Source organism: Mastigoproctus giganteus, chromosome 8 (genome assembly GCF_048544385.1).
Source record: "Mastigoproctus giganteus isolate SK-2022 chromosome 8, ASM4854438v1, whole genome shotgun sequence".
Lineage (NCBI taxonomy): Eukaryota > Metazoa > Arthropoda > Arachnida > Uropygi > Thelyphonidae > Mastigoproctus > Mastigoproctus giganteus.
In genome coordinates, this window is record NC_143582.1 from 140,792,225 (window position 1) to 140,811,989 (window position 19,765).

A 19,765-nucleotide genomic window follows, 5' to 3' on the forward strand; every position below is an offset into this window, starting at 1 on the left:
TTATATTTCTTTTATTTAGAAAGATTTATTTAACAAGTTTTCCATAATTTCATTAAAATTGGACCAATAAAAATTGGTTATTTATTTATTTATTATTATTTTTTTATAAAATTTTGAGTTCTCTGCACACATTGTAAAGGAGCTTACTTTATTCGGTATGCCTCGTGCTGGTACTGGAAATAGCCAGTAGAGAAATTGGGCTAGGTGATCCCTTGTCTTCTTCCTTTTATTTATGGGGAAGTTGGAATTAAAGCTTCACATTAATTATGCTCAGGCACTATTTAACCAAACAATCATTTGAGAATTCAAGATTAGTTATAAAAAGGGCTTTTAGTTAAAACAAAAAAAAAAAAAAAACTAATATATAGTTCAGCCATCATTTGGGCTGTACAATAGAAATCTCAGGAAGACAGGGGGCTTTCTATCAACTTCTGAGAGGACCAATAAAAATAGGACCAATTTTTGTTCGTAGAAAATTTGCCTCCTTTCTATTTTCTAAACAACTGCCAGAGCCAGTGTGATAGAAGGCCCTTTGGCCATAGCCTGTTCTGGCACTCCAGTTCATCATACAGGTGTTCAGCAATAGTGAGGTCTGGGTTCTGAGTTGATCACTCCAGCTTTTCAACGTCGCTGTTCACAAACTAATCCTGTATGACTGGCATTGTATAACATGGAATTTTGTAACTGATACTGACAGAACTCATTTCCATAACATATAATTGTCTATGTAAGCCACAGACTTCAACAGTTTCAGGATTATCACCAAGGGTCAAAGCCAAAATCAGTGGCAACATCTCCATTCCATCAGACTTCTTCCACCAAACTTCATGATAGAGATAAAACCCTCTGATAGGAAGTGCTCCCCAGAACTAGACACATCCACCAGAAAAATGTTGTGCTGTTTAATTCATCACTCCCCAGCACCTTCTGCCACTGGTATATACATAGTGACGTAGTTTGTGTTTGACAAGTGGCACTGTTGGTTACCCACAACTTTGTTTCTCTGTGAAATGTACAGAACTCTGTAGAGGTTAGAATGTGTGTAAAGTGTGGTTTATATCAGCATGGTCTGGGGCTGTGTTGTTCTTCTGGAAGTTTAGCCATGGGTCCTATGTTTTCTGTCACTCACCACATGAAGATAGGCTAGGCAGTAGAGGAGAAGCAATGGTACTCTGGCAAGACACAACACAGAGTTACCTAAGCTTTCCATGGTAGGTCCTTTAAAATAAAATTGTTTGAAGAATGAGCACAGAAGAATAGGTAGAGGAACAAGCACAGGAGGATAGTATGGCTGTTGCAGAGTAGACAACCACCCTAAGAGGTAGTCAAGCAAGGTAGAGCAGGAATGGGGGAAGCAGAGAGAAGGGATACCCAGAGGATAAGATATGGGCAAACTGTGTGTGTCCCATATGACAGCTAGATGGCATCCTGTGTAGTGTTGAGGGTCAACTGACACTGGTGATTGCCCACAACTCTGCTAACAGTTCTCTTGTGTTGAGATACTATTCCCTGTAAATGTGAGAAAGTGTGAGTGATGTGTTGTTAATGTCATGTAATGTTGGGTTCTGTTATACTTCTGGCTTCTTAACCTAGGAGACTCATGGAGCATCACAGACCCCTAGTTACTATCCATAGCATGGTGAGCTGGGCCAGTCTAGAATCATTACTTTGGCTATACCAACCCTAGAATCACCTGAACTTCCCAGGGGAGGGCACACACACACAAAAAAAAAAAAATAAATAATAATAATAATAATAAATAAAATAAATTTTTTTAAAAAATAAAGTTAAAAAAGTAAAAGAACAATAAATAATTTTAAAAAATAAATTAATTAAAATAACAAAAATGTTGGCTAAGGCAGGGATTCCCTGGCTATTGTAAGTTTTCCTCTGCTAGAATTTGCCATCCTTCAGGTAAGGAGTGGATATTCATCATTTTTGTTGTAGTCTTGCTGGTTGATGAGTAGCTGAGCTTGCACATTGCCTTAGTCTGTTGTTTCTTATAATGAATACTCCTTGAATAAGCAGACAGGTTGTTGTATTTATCCTTTTCAGTGAGCAGGTATTGTACATCTCTTCAATATAATGGTTCTATTCTGGAAATCAGTAGAATCCTGTAGTGATCATAATTGGGAGGGAGTATAAGACATGCTAAGGGGCTTAGAGGGGAACAGGTATCCTGTCTGTTATCAGACACTCAGCCTAAAACACTGATGGATCCAATATCTCTCTGTTACAGAAGATTTAGGAGAAGTCCGGTTGACCTGCCTCCCTAAAATCCACTCATGCACACCTTCTCGATGGTAAGCCCTGTTACATCACTTAGGTGGCAATGAACGTGTAGAGTGGTTCTCTTCAAGATGCCTGGTCAGCGTGAAGAGGAAAAGACCAAACCCTCCAGCATATGACAGCACGGCGAAACAAATGGCCCTCAGTCCCCAGCAGCTTTCACTCTCCCTCTTACGGCAGCGAGAGGATCAGAGTGGAAGCAGAGGGTGCTAAGAATCTCTGGGTACGACCAGGCTGCCATGCACGGAAACTGAACCTGGCCTGTTATAACGTAAGATCACTCATCGGTGAAGACAGGATATTAGTGCTGGAAAAGGAATTAGAAAATGTTAATTGGAATATCATTGGTTTGGCTGAAACAACAAGGAGAAATGAATCACTTATAAGTTTATCAAGTGGAAATCTGCTGTACACCAATGGAAACAGTGAAAGGAGTGAAGGTGGAGTTGGGTTTCTGGTCCATAAAGATTTTAAAAACAACATTTTGGAATTCAAAAGTACATCACCAAGGGTGTCAAGACTAATACTCAAGATTTCTAAGAGGTACAAGCTAAAGATTATAATGATTTATGCACCAACATCGAGCCATGATGATGAAGAGGTTGAAGAAATGTACACCGAAATTGAGAGTCTTCTAGACGAGCAGAAAACCCACTACACTATTATTATGGGAGACTTCAATGCTAAGGTTGGAAAAAGACAAAACAGTGCAGAAAGGGGAACTATAGGAAATTTTGGAATTGGTGAAAGAAATGAAAGAGGTGAAAGACTTGTGGAATTTGCAGAATCTCAAGGACTGTCAGTAATGAACACTTTTTTCAAGAAAAGGGTGAACAGAAAGTGGACATGGAAAAGTCTGAATGGATTAACTACTAATGAAATCGACTTCATCCTCACTAACAGAAGATATATTGTGAATGATGTTACCATCCTGAATAAGGTAAATGTTGGAAGTGATCACAGAATGGTAAGATGTACACTTGATATAGATGTAGGAAAGGAAAGGAAAAAACTGACTCAAGTAAATAATACAAAGGTCTTTGAGATAACAGAAGAGGAGAAAAAGCAGTATGTACTGGAACTTAAGAACAAGTTTGAGCTTCTGCAGACTGCTCAGGACCAAGATATCGACGAGGAATATTACAACTTTTTGAAAGTGATAAAGCCCAAGAAACCTATAGGGAAAAAGAAATCCAAAGAAGAAAAAATTAATCAAGAAACACTTGTCATGATGAACCGAAGACGACAAATGAAAAGCAAGAAAAACACTTACAGGGAGAAAATTGAGTATACTGAGTTATGCAAAGCCATTAGAAAGAGACTCAGAGAGGACATAAGAAGATTTAACACAAGAAAAGTAGAACAAGCATTAAGGGAAAACAAAGGATTTAAATCAGCAGCCATGAGCAGTAATACAGAAAGACAAATGATACTGAAACTGAAGAATAGCGATGGTGTACTTATAAACAGCAGAGAAGGTATAATTCAAATAGCAGAAGACTACTATAGAGAATTATACATGGAGCAGTGGAATGATGCCAGCAGTGGGGAAGATGGATTGCAAAGTAGCAACACATACGACATACCCGATATTCTTCCCGATGAGGTAGAACATGCATTGAAGGAAATGAAGAATCAGAAAGCCCCGGGGGAAGATGAAGTTACTGTAGAGTTGTTAAAATTGGGAGGAAGAGACATAACACAAAAACTGGCAAGGCTCTTCACAAAGTGCATTAGAAAAGGTGTGATGCCTAAGCAGTGGAATAATGCAATCATAGTTTTGCTGCATAAGAAAGGAGATAAATCAGAAATTGGAAATTATAGACCAATTAGCTTGTTATCCCATATCTACAAGTTGTTCACAAGGGTCATTACTAACAGATTAGAAAGAATACTTGATGAGAATCAACCGAAAGAGCAAGCTGGCTTTAGGACAGGATTCTCAACTATGGATCACCTTCACGTAATATCACAGCTAATGGAGAAAGAAAATGAATATAAAACACCATTATGCCTGGCGTTTGTGGATTATGAAAAGGCATTTGACTCCATACAGCATAAGGCAATGTTTCGGGCACTGGAAAGACAAGGCATAGATACTCCATATATTATGATTTTGAAGAAAATATATGAGAGTGCTACATCCTTTATTAGACTAGACAAAGACAGTAGCAAATTTAAAATCGAGAAAGGAGTTCGACAAGGAGACACAATATCTCCGAAGCTGTTTACTGCTTCCCTTGAGGAAGTTTTCAGATTAGACTGGTCGCAGAAAGGAGTCAATGTGAACGGAGAGTACCTAAACCATTTACGATTTGCAGATGACATTGTGGTCGTAAGCCACGATCCCAAAGAATTAGAGGAAAATCTTAATCAGTTATGCACAGCTAGTAAGGATTTTGGACTAAAGATGAATATGGCTAAAACAAAAGTAATGATGAACAAGTATGCCACAGAAAGGGAAATAATGATTGAAGGAGCAGTAATTGAAAAGGTGGAGTCATATACTTGTCTGGGACAAGTTATTAGCTGTAATAATGATAAATGGCTGGAAGTCAAGAGAAGAATAAATTTTGGATGGATAGCATTCAGGAAATATAGTCACATACTGAAGAGCAATATCCCAGTTTGTCTGAAACGTAAAATAATGAACCAATGTATACTCCCCACCATGACTTATGGAAGTGAAACTTGGGCACTCACCAAAAGAATGGAAGAGAAGCTGAGAACTACACAGCGAAGAATGGAACGAATCATATTGGGAATCCGACTGTTAGATAAGAAGAAAAACACATGGATTAGGCAACAAACTCAAGTAAAGGACATTCTTATCAAAACTAAAGAACTAAAATGGTCTTGGGCAGAACACATAGCTCAAAGACATGATGACAGATGGACTAAGAAAATAACAGAATGGTATCCAAGAGGAGCTAGAAGAAAACCTGGAAGACAAAGGCGGAGATGGATAGATGAAATTCACGAGTTTGTGGGTAGTAAATGGATGGTCAGTACTCAAAACAAAAGGAACTGGAAAGTTGCTGGAGAGGCCTTCATCCTGCAGTGGATTGAAAATGGCTGATGATGATGATGATGATAAGACATGCTCTCATGTCTCATCCTCTCCATAAGTACATGAGGATTACCTACCAGTTCAAGGGAGTGTAATTTTTGGTTAAAGGGTCCACGGTCTGTAATCAAATATGTGACATTCAATCCTATAGCAACCAGGGACATTTCCTTACATCTAGACCCTGATGTCGGGAATAAATCTAAAAGTTGCCCTACCCAGTGTAGTGGATCCCACCTGCTTTGCCACACTTGGTAGAGATCTTGAAGCACTTGCTTCTTTTCTTGTTTTATATTATTACTTGGGTTGATTATGATGTTCAGGTTTGTTACAGGTAACCGTTTCCTTAGGCGATAGGATAATCCCTTAAAAACAACTTTTACATCCAGTGGGAGGTTACCTGTGATGACCTGCAGGACACAAGTTGAAGTGGTTTTGCATGCTCATGTAACCACTTTAACTAATAAATATCAATATCAATGGATGCTCATGTAATGGGTCAGTAGAAACCACCTTTGAAGGCAATTTGATTTTTTTTTCTGATTAGTAGTTTGTCTACTCTGTGGCACTATACACCGGCACCATATGTTACCATGAGGAGAAAGTTGTTGTTGTTGTTGTTGTTATTTGGTTTTTAGGAGCATTAGCAACTAAGGCCATATTGCTCCGGGGATATGCGGTGGTCATTCCCTGACCTTTCCGCATCCTCCGTATTTGGTGGTCACGGGCTCGAACCCCGGTCTAATCAAGAAGCATGTGCTACGCACTGCTGCTCCTGCCCACCTGGCTACGGAGGCGCCATGAGGAGAAAGATGCTTTTCTAAACAGTTGATAAAACCTTACCTCTCAACCCCCAAATCTGAGCAGGTCACCCTCTTAATAAGACCAACAAACGTCCGTAACTTGTTTCTAGTATACTGAATATGCTGTAGTATCCACAATGAGTGTCCAAAGTATTTCCAGTGTTATAGGCTTGTTTTCAAATTTTATGGTTGGTGGTCCACTGCCACTTAATTTACCTTTCATGTATATAGTTGGGGAAGGAAGTTAAGTGGTTGTTATCCATTAAGAATTATTAATAGATATAAATAACCACTCTTTTACTACGTGGAGTTTTTACCTTTCATGAGTATGGCCTTTGTCTTGCTGGGTGATATCTTTAGCTTGTGTGTTTTAGCCCACTGTGAAATTCAATTCAGGACTGCGTTTGCTTTGATTTCCAGTTTCCATCAAGGATTTGCACCTACCACGAGGTCGTGTGCAAAGCCGACCATTTTGATGAAATCTAGATCTTTTCCTGGGAATTCATCAAGTACAACATTCTAACAGAAAGGGCCCAACACAGATCCATGTGAGCAGCTCCCTCTATACTTCTTTGATATAACTACTGTGTTTGGTTCTGACTATGATTGCTCTATTCTGGAAGTAACTCCTGAGAAATCTGAATAGTTTCACTGGAAGTTTCATATGTCTGAATCTTCTGAGGATGCTTCCCCACCATCAAAGACACCCTCAAAGTCAACTTAGATGGCAATTAGACATTTGTCTATACTGATTTCTACTGAATAGTTATTTTCCTTAGTGCATATATTTGACTTGAAGCCATAGACTTAAAAACTTAAACATTACTATAGACATATTCGGAAGGAGAGTGAAAAGCAGATTTCCTCCATCTGCATCACTCTAGGAACTTGAAAAATTCCTCCACAAAGAATGGATCAATATTCCTCTTAAGAAAGTTCAAGATTTATTCAACATTTGATCAAGAATCTATTCCATATAGAATATAAGCAGTTTTAAAAAACAAAGGGTAGCCCAACACCATATTAGTGTATACACATAATTATTATCTCTAATGTTTCCCTTATTTTGTACACCCCTTATACTATTGTGCGAGTGTGTATAAAAATATATACAAATATTAGTACTGGAAAATGATGCAAGAAAGCAAGTTTATACAGCAACAGCAAAAAAAAAAACCATTTCACTAATCTATTCCTTCCAATTTGTCTAGTTCTTTCTTGAATTTAAGAAACAATCCACTTCCAAAACAATTGATGGCAGTTGTTGCAACAATCAATCACCCATTGGCTGAAGGCAAACTTCTGCACATCTATTCTGCAACCATCCTTCCTCAGTTTAAATTTATGCCCCCTCATTTGCATAGTCTCAGCAAGAGAAAGAATCCCATCAGCACTGAGTTTGCTCAAGCCATTCAAAGACTGAAACACCTAAATGAGACCACCTTGCAAGTGCCTAGTCGACACAACACTGTAATTTGCAAAATTGAAGCCTTTCTCAGTTCTAAAAATTGTGGAAAGCACCATTCTTCCCCTCACCAATCGTGTTGCCCTTCTTTGAACACATTCCAGAAGCTCTACATCCTTCCTAAAATGAGGCATCCAGACTTGTATGCAGTACTTCAGATTTTAGCCTGACAATGAGAACTTATTCTCATTGTCAGGCTCAGAGAACTTATTTGACTGAACAATTACCCCAGGCCCTTTTCATATTCCACTACCCTAAGTGTAGTACCACACAATTACTCTGAGTTTAGTGCTAACCCATATGCAATGCCAAAATTCAATGCCATTTCTCAACCCATCTGCCTAATTTTTCTAGATCTTGTTGCAGCAGCATACCTTCATTACTGTCATTAACCATCCTGCCAACCTTTGATTCATCTTAAAACTTAGACATGAAGCCTTATATACCTTCATCAATGTCATTAATAAATACAGAAAACAATAATGGGCCCAATGCTGAACCCTGGAGGAGACTCAACTAATAACATTAGTGGAGAGTAGTCTCCATTTAAAACCATTCTGTGTTCTCCCATTCAACTATCCCTTTATCCATAGCAGTAACTTTCTCTTAATGCAAATTGCTCCAATTTGTAAAGCAGTCTTTTATGTGCAACAGTATCAAAATCTTTAGTGAAATTCAGGTATATGATATTAAAATTATTTTTTGAATCCAGTTCATTTGTTATTGCACCATTCTATCCAATCATACTGATCAGACATGATCTCCCCTTAAACTCATGCTCTGACTGAAGTATAACTGCAACTGTTCAGATGGCCCTGCATTACTTCTTTAACCAGTGACTCTATTTTCCCTGGAGCAGAAGTTAAGCCAGCAGATCTGTAATTATTCATGTTACCCTTTGTGAATTGGGGATACATTTGCACATCTCCAGAGTATAGGGAACTCCCCTGAATCCAAGGGTGCTCTTATAATCATGGCTAAGGGTTTGCTTACTTCCATTGATGCCTCCCTTAATAAAATTGGATAGTCCCATCCGCCCCAGGTGCTTTTTTTTTTTTTTTTTTTTTTACGTTTAACTTCAACAATTTCTCTTCCACTTTCCTCTCAGTTATTACAAAATCATTCAGCTCCCTATAAGAATATGTTTACCTCTGGCATCCACTTCTCTAAAAAAATTCCTGATGTGTAAATGTAGATGCAAAATACCCATTCAGTTTGTCAGCAACCTGAGCAGGATCATCAACAGTTAAGCCATCAATATCAAGTGGACCAATATGATTCAATCTCTTCCTTTGTGTGTTTACATAAGAAAAGAAGTTGTTGCTGTTTTTCTTTGCACCTTTTGCCAAAGATTTCTTATAATCTTCTTTGGCATGCCGAATATCTTTGTGACTTGATTTCAGAGTAGTTTATATCTACCATAGGCTTGTGTAACACCTGATAATTTATATGCATCCTATGCACTTTTCTTCTCTGCCACATGTCTCATTAGTTAATCTGACATCCATTTAGGTCTAAGCCTTGAACAGTATTTCTTAGATGGTATGAATAGCTTCTATGATTATTTCTCTGAATTCTTCCCATTTAGAATTTGTTCTTGATAATATGATTTGTTGGTTCCATTGTATAGAATTTATAAACTGTCTGAGACCTCTCAGACAGTTTATAAATGCTATACAGTGGAACCAACAAATAGTCACCTTTCCCCTTCCTTTACCCTTTATGGTAGTTACATCTTGAAGTAAATCCCACATCAATACACCGTGATCACTGCCACTAGTAGTTCTTTTATCTGCAAATTCTTCTTGCATGAAGGCACACTGATAATAATCAGATCAAGAATATTGCTTTCCTGTTGCACCCCCCCCTCTCTCTCTCTCTCTCTCTCTCTCTCTCTCACACATGCTGCTGGAGAAAAGAGTCACCCAATACAGTCCTGCTAGTGCATGAGTGATCAACCCACAAGTTCCAATCAATATCTGGAAAATTAAAATCCCTCATTATAAGACATTGTGATTTTACTGGCCCACTCCATTTCTCTGTATGTCTGGTGTGTGTTGTGTGTGTGTGTGTGTGTGTGTGTGTGTGTGTGTGTGTGTGTGTGTGTGTGTGTGTGTGTGTGTGTGTGTGTGTGTGTGTGTGTAATTAGATCATAAAGTCACTTTCATATTTTTATAAATTAAGAGACTTAATAAAAGTAAGTACCTTTAATATTAATTATACTCAGAGAGAAAAGTATATTAAATCATTCTTATATACTCAAGAGAAAAGTATATTATATCATTCTTATTAACACAATAATTTTCTACTTCGACTCGCCTTTTTCAGTAATTTCCAAGAACAAGTAAGAAATAATTTTGTCTGCTTTATAAGGTAAACACAACACATTATTAATTTAAACTAAAAAGATAACACATTTGTTAATTAACAGAAGAGTCTACTTAACAGAGAACAAAAATTTGGTCCCATACAATGGCTAGTGCATGCTGAAATATAACCAAATATAATTGACAAATTGTGTGAACTATTTTTGTTTTCTGGTAAAAGTAGTACATTGATTAATGTGTACAAGAATTAAAGATGATATATTTTTTTCAAAAGTATACTTAATTTCTAATAATCCAGTTTTTTTCAGGAATTTTATAAAATTCCTTTAATTCCATTATATCTTATTGGAGATAAGAAAAATTTTTGCTGATTTTAAGTGCAACAATACTTACCAATAGGAACATTTTCGCTAATTACAGCAAGATCTATATTCTTTATGAATGTTGGAGGACTATTGGATGCAGCATCTGCATAGTGCACAAATAAGGATTATTTTAATTGTATATTATTAATATATAATTAGTTAGCTCATTTAGTATTGTTTTAATTATTTATCCCTATTGCAATCAAAGTATTCTAATGAGTGTTCTTTCATGTCAGCATAATAACACTTCTTAAAAGAGAGCATGAGGAAGAGTATGCAAATTGGCTACCATGCTTCCAATTCAAACATTGCCAGCAATGCCTATATTTGGTCTTCCAGAGCCAGCCTTAATTGTAGGCAGCAACTGGGCTCCAAGTGAATATATCACTTTCATGCAAGAACCATAGCCATGCTACTACTGTTTAAAAGTGTTTAAGTGTTGCCAGCAGGCAACACTTTTAAAATAATACATATATAAAAATAAAGTGAATCAAAGCAACACCCCAGCTATAGTACTAAACTAATGGTGAAAGTGTATATGCATTTCAAGATTTGAAGACTATATCACCAGAGCTGTGTAGAATGAAACTCAATATTTAATAAATTTACAAATTCACAAATAAATTTCTGTTTGTTCTTTTTCTTCACCTCTTCAGAAATTACATAACTTTACAAATTAATTTAACTCATCATGAAACACACAAAAACCCTATAAACAAAGCAGATTAAAAAATAATAATAAAAATAAATAAATGTAGATTGTGACAGTAACAGTATTCATCATATAGTGCAAAGAAGCCACAGGCTTTTGCTGCACTGGCAAAAAAAAAAAAAATAAAAATAAATAAATAATTCCCAAGTAGATAAGAAAACAAATTACATGCTTCCGTCCTCATATAGGTAAATATCTAGTTCACTACTGAATTTATTCAAACTGTCAATCTCAACTACAAGGGCAACTAGTTCTAGAAATCAATAACTCACTGGCTAAAAGAAAACTTCTTACAATATAATCTAAACGTCAATCCCTGTAATTTGAATTTATGAACCCTAGTCCTGAAGTTCTTTCGAACAGTGTATAGTGTAGAGTGTGTTCATATCTAATGGCACCAGGGATTTCTTCCATCTCAGTGGAATATACGTTGTAAAGTGAAACAGTACTCTGTTGAGGCCAGAGATTTAAAAGTGTGTGGGCTTTGGGAGGTGTAGTGTTGTGTACCGTTGTTCATCTGGTCATTTAGCCATTTGGCCCCTAATGGGACTCACTGTTGCCCACACTAAGCCCTGTGGAGGCAGACCAGGTACACAATAGCTCTATATTTTACTTTGGCAGACCCTGCCACCTAGTTTCCTGAGATTTCAGTGGCTAGGGCCTAAAAATAAAAAATTAAAAAAAAAAATAATTTTTTTTTTTTTGAGAATGTGATTTAATTTGGATGTACAGCAGACAGCATCATCATGATGATGATGATGACAGCAGACTCTGGATTTACAGGGATTGGATTAACCGTGACACTTCAAGACTCCAAATTAAAAAAAAAAAAAACAACAACCAGAAATCATAAAATTCAGTTGAGATTCAGTATCGGGTACAGCGTTCTATTTACCCTTAAATTACCTTTTCCCCTCTTCTTTTTTGGTTTCAATTTTGTAGAAAAAAAAAAAACAGCGGGAGTTAGGGGGCAGCAGCCCCCACCAAAAATTAGTGATCGCAAAAAATGTGCATTTTTGTAACTTGAACTTTTAAATTTATTGGATTTATCCTTTGTTTTTAGCCGCCATATTTGTTCTGTGTGCCACGTGCCATCCGCATGTCACTTGACATCCACTGGGTGAGGAGAGGAGAGGAGAGGAGAGGAGGGGGAATGCAGTGAGTGGGCGGAGTCAAACCCAACAATCAATGCTTTCCCCACCCTCTCCTCGCCACCATTTTTGGCAGCTGTACCCGATAGTGAATCTCTACCCAATAATAATATAGCAGCAATATGTTACTAGTCAATCCCAAGTTGCGTAAAACTCGACGAAGTAAGAAGTCCTGGAACGTATCTCTTGCATATGTCGGGGACTTCTGTATGTTTGGATTAATCGGGAAATCGATTATCCGGGATTTCTTTTTTACCATCTATCCCGGAATATCAAGAGTCTACTGTAGTTAGATTTTTCAGTGTGGGACGTGTCTTGGCGTACAGGTAGAGTGGGGGAGGCTGAAGACTAGGGGGATGAAAGGCAGAAGTATGGGGATAGAGAAGGCGACCCCAGGTGGTCACTGAGGCAGGCCCATGCCTCACCAGGCGAAGAGATGGGTTGGCAGGGAAGGGAGGAAACAGAGCATCTGTCTTCTCCTCCCTCCTGCTGGGGAATAGGGAATTAAAGATGGATAGGGTTAGGGTACCTCATCCGGATCACCATACAGCGTTTGGTAGCAGAGCTGCTGGTGGTCCTAGTCCATTCCCAGCAGAGATCAGAGCGGGATTGTTCATGGGATGGTTCCCGTCCATTTTGCAGTCTTTACAGTCAAAAGGTCCAGGTTCGCTTGTCAGCATTTGTGGGGTCTTTCTTGGGTCACTTCCCATCCATGTGGTATTTGCATCACTGTTGTTTATAGAGTTTTTCTCATTGATTCAACTTCAGATTCACTTCAAGGTTTTGTGCCTTGATCATCGGAGGCCATTGGGTTCCAGGTGTCTTCTGTGGGACGATATCCTTCGAGGTTTGTTCATTTCCTTATTGTGTCAGTGGTTGGTTGTGTTTCACTGTGATAAGAGCCCTCCATCTAGTGAAAAGGCCACTGCATAGTTGGAGAAAGCCTGATATTCCTCCCTGGTGTCCAAGATGTGGTGCACCTGGCTGTAGGGCAGATACTGTATTTTGGTGATGAATGCACTGTGTCGGTTGTCATAGAGCTGGCAATCATGCATGAGGTGCTGCCAGCCCTTCAGCCCCCAACAGGTGCAGGTTGGATCTTCCTGTATTCCAAGTAGGGATAGCTTTGCACTCAAAGCTCTATGTCCTGTCAGAAGGTATGATGTTACTTGTAGGCCCGGGAGAACCGGGGTGGGTTTGGAAAAACCCAGCCAATGTTGGGCAGAAAATATCTGGTGATTTCGTCTTTTTGCAAGGTGGCCCATCTATCCTGCCACACCTGCAGCAGGTGAGCAAACAGCTTTTTTTCTTCTCCATACACTTGCTATTGGTGATGTCAGTGATGAATCCAAAACATGTCTGTGGGATACCTGTGTCCAGGTAGTGTGCGAGGCCCCGTTGAATGATCTCTAAGTCCAGTGGAAGGACGCCAACAACGACTTGCAGGTCATGAGTGCTCACTGTGCTGCAAGCTCGAGTACTGGTCAGAAGAATTGATCGGTGAATCAAGTCAATGATTCGTTTATTGACAAAAGTTGTGGCTTTGTGATACCATGCACCAAATGCATACATGACTATTGGGGTGAAGATGGTTTTATAGAAAAGATGTAGTACCCGTCTGTTGTTGTTGTTATGGAGGCTTAATGGCACATAAGCAGCTATGGCTATAATGTGCCTATTCACTTATTATTTTAAGAGATGAGGAAGTTCCATAAAATCAAAAGAAAATCTGAAATCAGAAATTATTAAAAAGTCCAGTTTGCTTGAGGAAGTCAAAAAATTCAGAAATGTTTGCCTTATCACCAATGAGATTTTCAAGAGTTATTGGTTTATGAAGATTTATCAGTGGGATCAAGGATGAAGCTCTGTGTTGTTTATAGTAGGGGCAGCCAATGAGAATATGTCTTACAGTCAAATTGTTAGAGCAATGTGTACACTGTGGTGGATCATCTCCTGTGAGTAAATAAAGATGTGTCAGATGGGTATGACCTATTCTTGCCCTTGAAAGGACTACTTCTTCTGGTCTTGATGTACAGACACTGGTGTGCCAAATTTTTGGATCTTGTTTAAACTGAAAGAGTTTATTATTAGTCTGAGAGTGCCAGAGTGCTGTCCATTGTGATAGGCAAGCAGTATGAACGGTTAGTGCATAATCTGATGCTGGAACAGGGATATTGGTTAAATCTAAGGTAGTTGGATTTTTTGCAGCTTTATCGGCCAGTTCATTGCCTAAAATACCAGAATGGGCTGGAATCCAACAAAAAGTGACCAGTTAGTGGCGTTTTTTGTAACAAGCTTCTGATTTCAAGTAACAAGCTTCTGATTTCAAGTAACAAGCTTCTGATTTCAAGTAACAAGCTTCTGATTTCATCTAGAATACGGTGAACTTTATCTGCTGTATTACATATTGACGTGATTGAGCTGAGGGAATCAGTAAATATAACAGATTTTAAAGAACAGTCAGAATAGAGATTTTCTAAAGCTAGTTTTATTGCACATAGTTCAGCAGAAAAGATACTAAATTCTGATGGAAGGGATACTGATACAACTGTATTTGGAAACACTGCAGCTGCTCCAATATTTGAATTAGATTTAGAGCCATCTGTATAAATTTGGTAGAAATATATATATTTTTGAATGGGAACATCATGAATTTGTTTGACATTTGTTGCTTGCAACATATTCTTTCTCCACTGGCAGAGGTAAGTGTCACATGTTGGTTGAGCTCTTGGTGGTTGAGTAAAGGTTGGTATCTGCTGTACGGAAAGGATGGAAATATTCCAAACCTGCGCCAGTTCAAGAAGGCGAAGACCAGCTGGTTTAACTATGCTGGGTTTGTTTCTGTATAGGTTTTCTAGCGGTGGGTTTAAAAGGTATGGCTGAACGGGATGAGAGACACAACTTTGTATCTTGACAGCATATTTCAGTAACAGTGTTTTCCTGCATAAAGTTAGTGGGGGGCTCGTGAGCATCAATGTAGAGACTGTGCTGGCGACGTTCTGAATGCACCAATTGTAATTCTCAAAGCACTGTGTTGAATGGGATCAAGCCAGCGTAATGCACTCTTTCTGGCAGAATCATAGATGGGAGCACCATAATCGAGACAGGATCTGATTAATGCCTTGTACAACCGAAGCAGGGAGGTACGATCTGCACCCCACGTTCGGGCGGATAAAGCTCTGAGTATGTTTAACTTTTTCAGACAGGAAGTCTGTACATTTTTAATATGATCTAGGAAATTTAACTTGTTGTCAAGGGTTAATTCTAGAAATCGGACATTGCTGGTGACCGGGACGGAGACGTTAGAAATTTGAAGTTCAGGATCTGGATGAAGTTTGTGTTGTCTACAAAAATGAATAGCAACTGTTTTCTGCTGAGAGAGTTGGTAGCCGTTGAGGCTGGCCCATTGTTGTATTTTATTTAGTGATATTTGAAGCTGTCTTTCAATAGATCTCATGTTTTGGGAATGGCAGGAGATGGAAAGGTTATCTGCATATAGATAAGTCTCAATTGTGTTTGGAAGATGTTTGGTGATGGAATCAATTCTAATAGCAAAAAGAGTGGCACTCAATACTGATCCCTATGGGACACCTTCTTCCCGAATGAAAGTTGAAGAGAGGGCATGTTGGTATCGAACTTGAAATGATCTAGTATGTAGAAAGTTCTTAATAAATATAGGAAGGTTGCCACGTATTCCGAGAAAATAAAGATCACTAAGTATACCATGCCGCCAGGTGGTATCAAAAGCCTTTTCTATGTCAATTGAAACCATTACTAGATGTTCATGTTTGACAAAAGCATTACGGATGCCAAATTCAACCTTGACCATAAGATCTAAACATGACCTGTTTTGACGAAAGCCATATTGAATATGGCTCATTAGTTGTTCTGACTCAATGATCCAGATGAGCCTTCTGTGGATAATTTTCTCAAGGATTTTACTGAGGCAGCTTGAAAGATATGGGTCTATAGCTATAGGGGTTGGATGGATCTTTTCCAGGTTTCAGGAATGCCAAAACTGTAGAGTGATGCCAAGAAACTGGAAAAACATTAGCATTAGTAGAGGCATTTGATGCAAGAAAGCAAGCTTATGCAGCATCAGCCAAAAAATAAATAAATAAATAAATAAAAAATAACCACTTCCACTTCACCCCTCTGTTCATTCAAAATACCTGTCCAGCTGAGCCTTAAACTTATTTATGCTATCAACTTCCATGACAAGGAATGGAAGTCTGTTCCACCAACCAACCAACCACCCGCTGGCTAAAGGCAAATTTCCTCACATCTATCCTACATCTGTCTTTCCTCAATTTGAATTTATGCCCTCTCAGGTGATTATTCTGAGCAAGAGGAAGAATCCCATCAGCATTGAGCATGCTCAAACCATTCAAGGCTTTATACACCTCAATCAGATCACCTCATTGGTGCCTAGTCTCCAGACACTGTAATTTGCAAAACTTAGGCCTTTCTTCGTAAGAGCACCCCTTTGTTCCATTCACTAATCTTGTTGCCCTTCTCTCTACTCATTCCAGCAGCTCTACATCCTTCTTGAAATGAGGCCTCCAGACCTGTATACAGTACTCTAGGTGTGGCCTGACCATTGCCTTATACAAGGGAATAATCACCTCCTTATCCCTGCTAGAAAAATTCCTATATATCATTGACAATACACCATGAGCTACTCTTGCAGCCCATCTGCACTGCTCAGAGAACTTCATATCTGCCTGCACAACCACCCCCCAGGTCCCTTTCATTCTCTACCACTATCAGTGTAGTACCACAGAGTTGATACGTTGCTCTTGGGTTGCTGTTTCCCATATGTAGTACTTTACATTTGTCAATATTAAACTTCATTTGCCACCTCTCAGCCCATCTGCTCAACCTTTCCAGATCCTGTTGCAGTAGCATAGTGTCAGTAGTGTACATGACAATCCAACCAACCTTTGTATCGTCTGCAAACTTGGACATTAAGCTTGATATACCATCATCAATATCATTTATAAATACAGAAAACAATAATGGACCCAATACTGAACCCTGAGGGACTCCTAATAACATTAGTCCACGATGAGCGGTGTCCATTGATTACCACTCTCTGTCTTCTCCCCCCTCAACCATCCCTTTATCCATAGCAGCAATTTGTCTCCAATGCCACACTGCTCCAATTTGTGCAGCAGTCTTCCATGTGCAACAGTATCAAAAGCCTTTCTAAGATCCAAGTATATAATATCAAAGTAATTCCCTGCATCCAGTTCTTTTGTGACTGCATCATAGTATCCAATCAAATTGGTCAGGCAAGACTTCCCCTTAACAAAACCATGCTGTGTCCGAGCTATAACTGAAGTCTTGTCTAGATGATCCTGCAGTGCTTCTTTAACCAGTGCTTCCATTAATTTTCCGGGAACAGAAGTTAAACTAACAGGTCTATAATTTGTCTATAATTCTATAATTGGTCTATAACTTGTGTCGCTCTTTGATCCTCCTTTGTGAATTGGGGTCACATTTGCACATCTCCAGTCCATGGGTACTTCCCCTGAGTCCAAGGAAGCTCTCAATAATTATGGCTAAGGGTTTGCTTACTTCCTTTGCTGCCTCCTTTAATATAACTGGATAGATCCCATCCACCGCAGGTGCCTTTCTTGTGTTTATCTTCAACAATTTCTCCTCCACTTTACTCTCAGTTATTACAAGATTCTCTAGCTTACTACCAGAGTTGAGTACACCTCAGGCATTCTCCTCGCTGAATAACTCCTCATGTGTGAATGTCGATGCAAAATATTCATTTAGTTTATTAGCTACCTGAGCAGGATCATCAACAGTTGACCCATCGATATCAAGTGGACCAATCTGATTCATTCCCTTCCTTCTAGAGTTTACATAAGTAAAGAACTCTTTGCTGTTTTTCTTTGCATCCCTTGCCAAAGATTTCTCGTAATCTGCTTTCGCCTGCCTAACCTCCTTTGTAACTTGGTTACAGATCAACTTGTATCTATCATAGGCTTCTGTGTCACGTGTTAATTTGTATGTATCCCATGCATTTTTCTTCTCAGCCATATGTCTCATTAGTTCATCTGACATCCATTTAGGCCTAAACCTTGAACAATATTTCTTAGTTGGTATGTAAAGCCTAGTAGCTTCCAAGATAAGTTCTTTGAATGCTTCCCATTTTGAATTTGCTGTTGGTAACATCATCAGTTGGTCCCACTGTATAGAATTTAAATACTGTCTCAGTCCATCGTAGTCGCCTTTACAAAAGCAATAACCCTTCCCTTTACCCCTAATGGTAGTTATCTCTTTGAGTAAATCCCACTTCAGCACACTGTGATCACTGCCACCTAGTGGTTCATTTACCTGCAGATTCTTAATGCATGAAGAATCACTACTGATAATCAAATCAAGAGTATTACTCCCTCTAGTTGCCTCCCGAACATTTTCTAAAAATATGTGATTGTAAAAGATTAGGAGGAGGCGCAAAGCTTTGTCATTAAGATGTTGTAGCATGACATAATAAATCCCATCTGGCCCAGCAGCATCATTGCGGGCTGTTGTAATGACATGTAACAGTTCAGAATATAGCAGAAGTTTGTTATATGGGAGAAGGCGGGAAGTTTCAAAATTAATACCATGCTTTTCTTTAGTGTTTTTAATTCGTTGGAATGAGGTAGTATAGGCTGATGTTGCTGAGATTTCTGCAAAAGTATTGCCCAAAGCGTTGGCTATATCTACAGGATTAGACAGATCTTTCCCATTCCAGGAGAGAATTGGAGAAGGTATGGTAGGAAACTTACCAGACAGCTGTCTAATTTTTTTTTCATATTATTTTGGGATCAGTATTTCTGTGAAAACTGGATGCAAAACGGGTCTAGGATTCTTTCTTTGCTTGCCTTTGTATGAAGCGTGCTTTTGCCCTTAATTTCTTATAATTAATGAGATTGACTGTGCTCGGGCACTGCCGAAACAAATTCTAGGCTTTATTTTTTGCTCTCTTTGCTGTGGTACATTTGTCATTCCACCAGTAATTATAATGCTTTCGGCCCGGGGGATTTGATAGTGGTATCGCGTCTTTAGCCACATTTAGAAGATGTGACGTGATGTAATCTGTCACATTATCAATATGCTCGAGGCAGATTTTTTCTTCATCAAGGTCAATTGATGACTGAAATTTTTCCCAGTCAGCTCGGACAAATTTCCATTTTCTGCAGGGTTGAATTGAAGGCGTCTTTGCTTTCAAAAAGTTGCATACTATTGGGAAGTGTTCACTGCCCGTGGGATCATTTATTACATACCACTCTATGGTTGGGACTAGTACTGGTGAACAAATTGAGAGATCTATTGCTGAGGTGTGTCCTGTTGGGAGCTGCACGTGTGTCAGTGCACGTGTATTGAGTATAGTGAGATTTAGTGCCTCCAAAAAGCTTTCAATTAGTTGGCCTTGTCTATCCAATTTAGCAGAGCCCCATAATGGTGCCCGTTAAAGTCCCCTAATATACAGAGAGGTGGAGGTATCTGTATAAAGAGGTCTTCAAGATCTTTTAAAGAGTAAGTACGGTTTGGTGGTAGGTAGACTGAGACAAGTGTTATTGCAC

General features: G+C 38.8%; 1 protein-coding gene across 1 annotated transcript in view; it reads right to left on the reverse strand.

Moving 5' to 3' along the window:
* Cad87A (cadherin 87A) overlaps positions 1–19,765 on the reverse strand; it is a 778,434-nt gene that overhangs the window by 698,347 nt on the left and 60,322 nt on the right. The window contains exon 3 of the mRNA XM_090378948.1: positions 10,345–10,419. Within this exon, the coding sequence (XP_090235074.1) occupies positions 10,345–10,419 (75 nt within the window). The remainder of the gene's footprint in view (positions 1–10,344; positions 10,420–19,765) is intronic.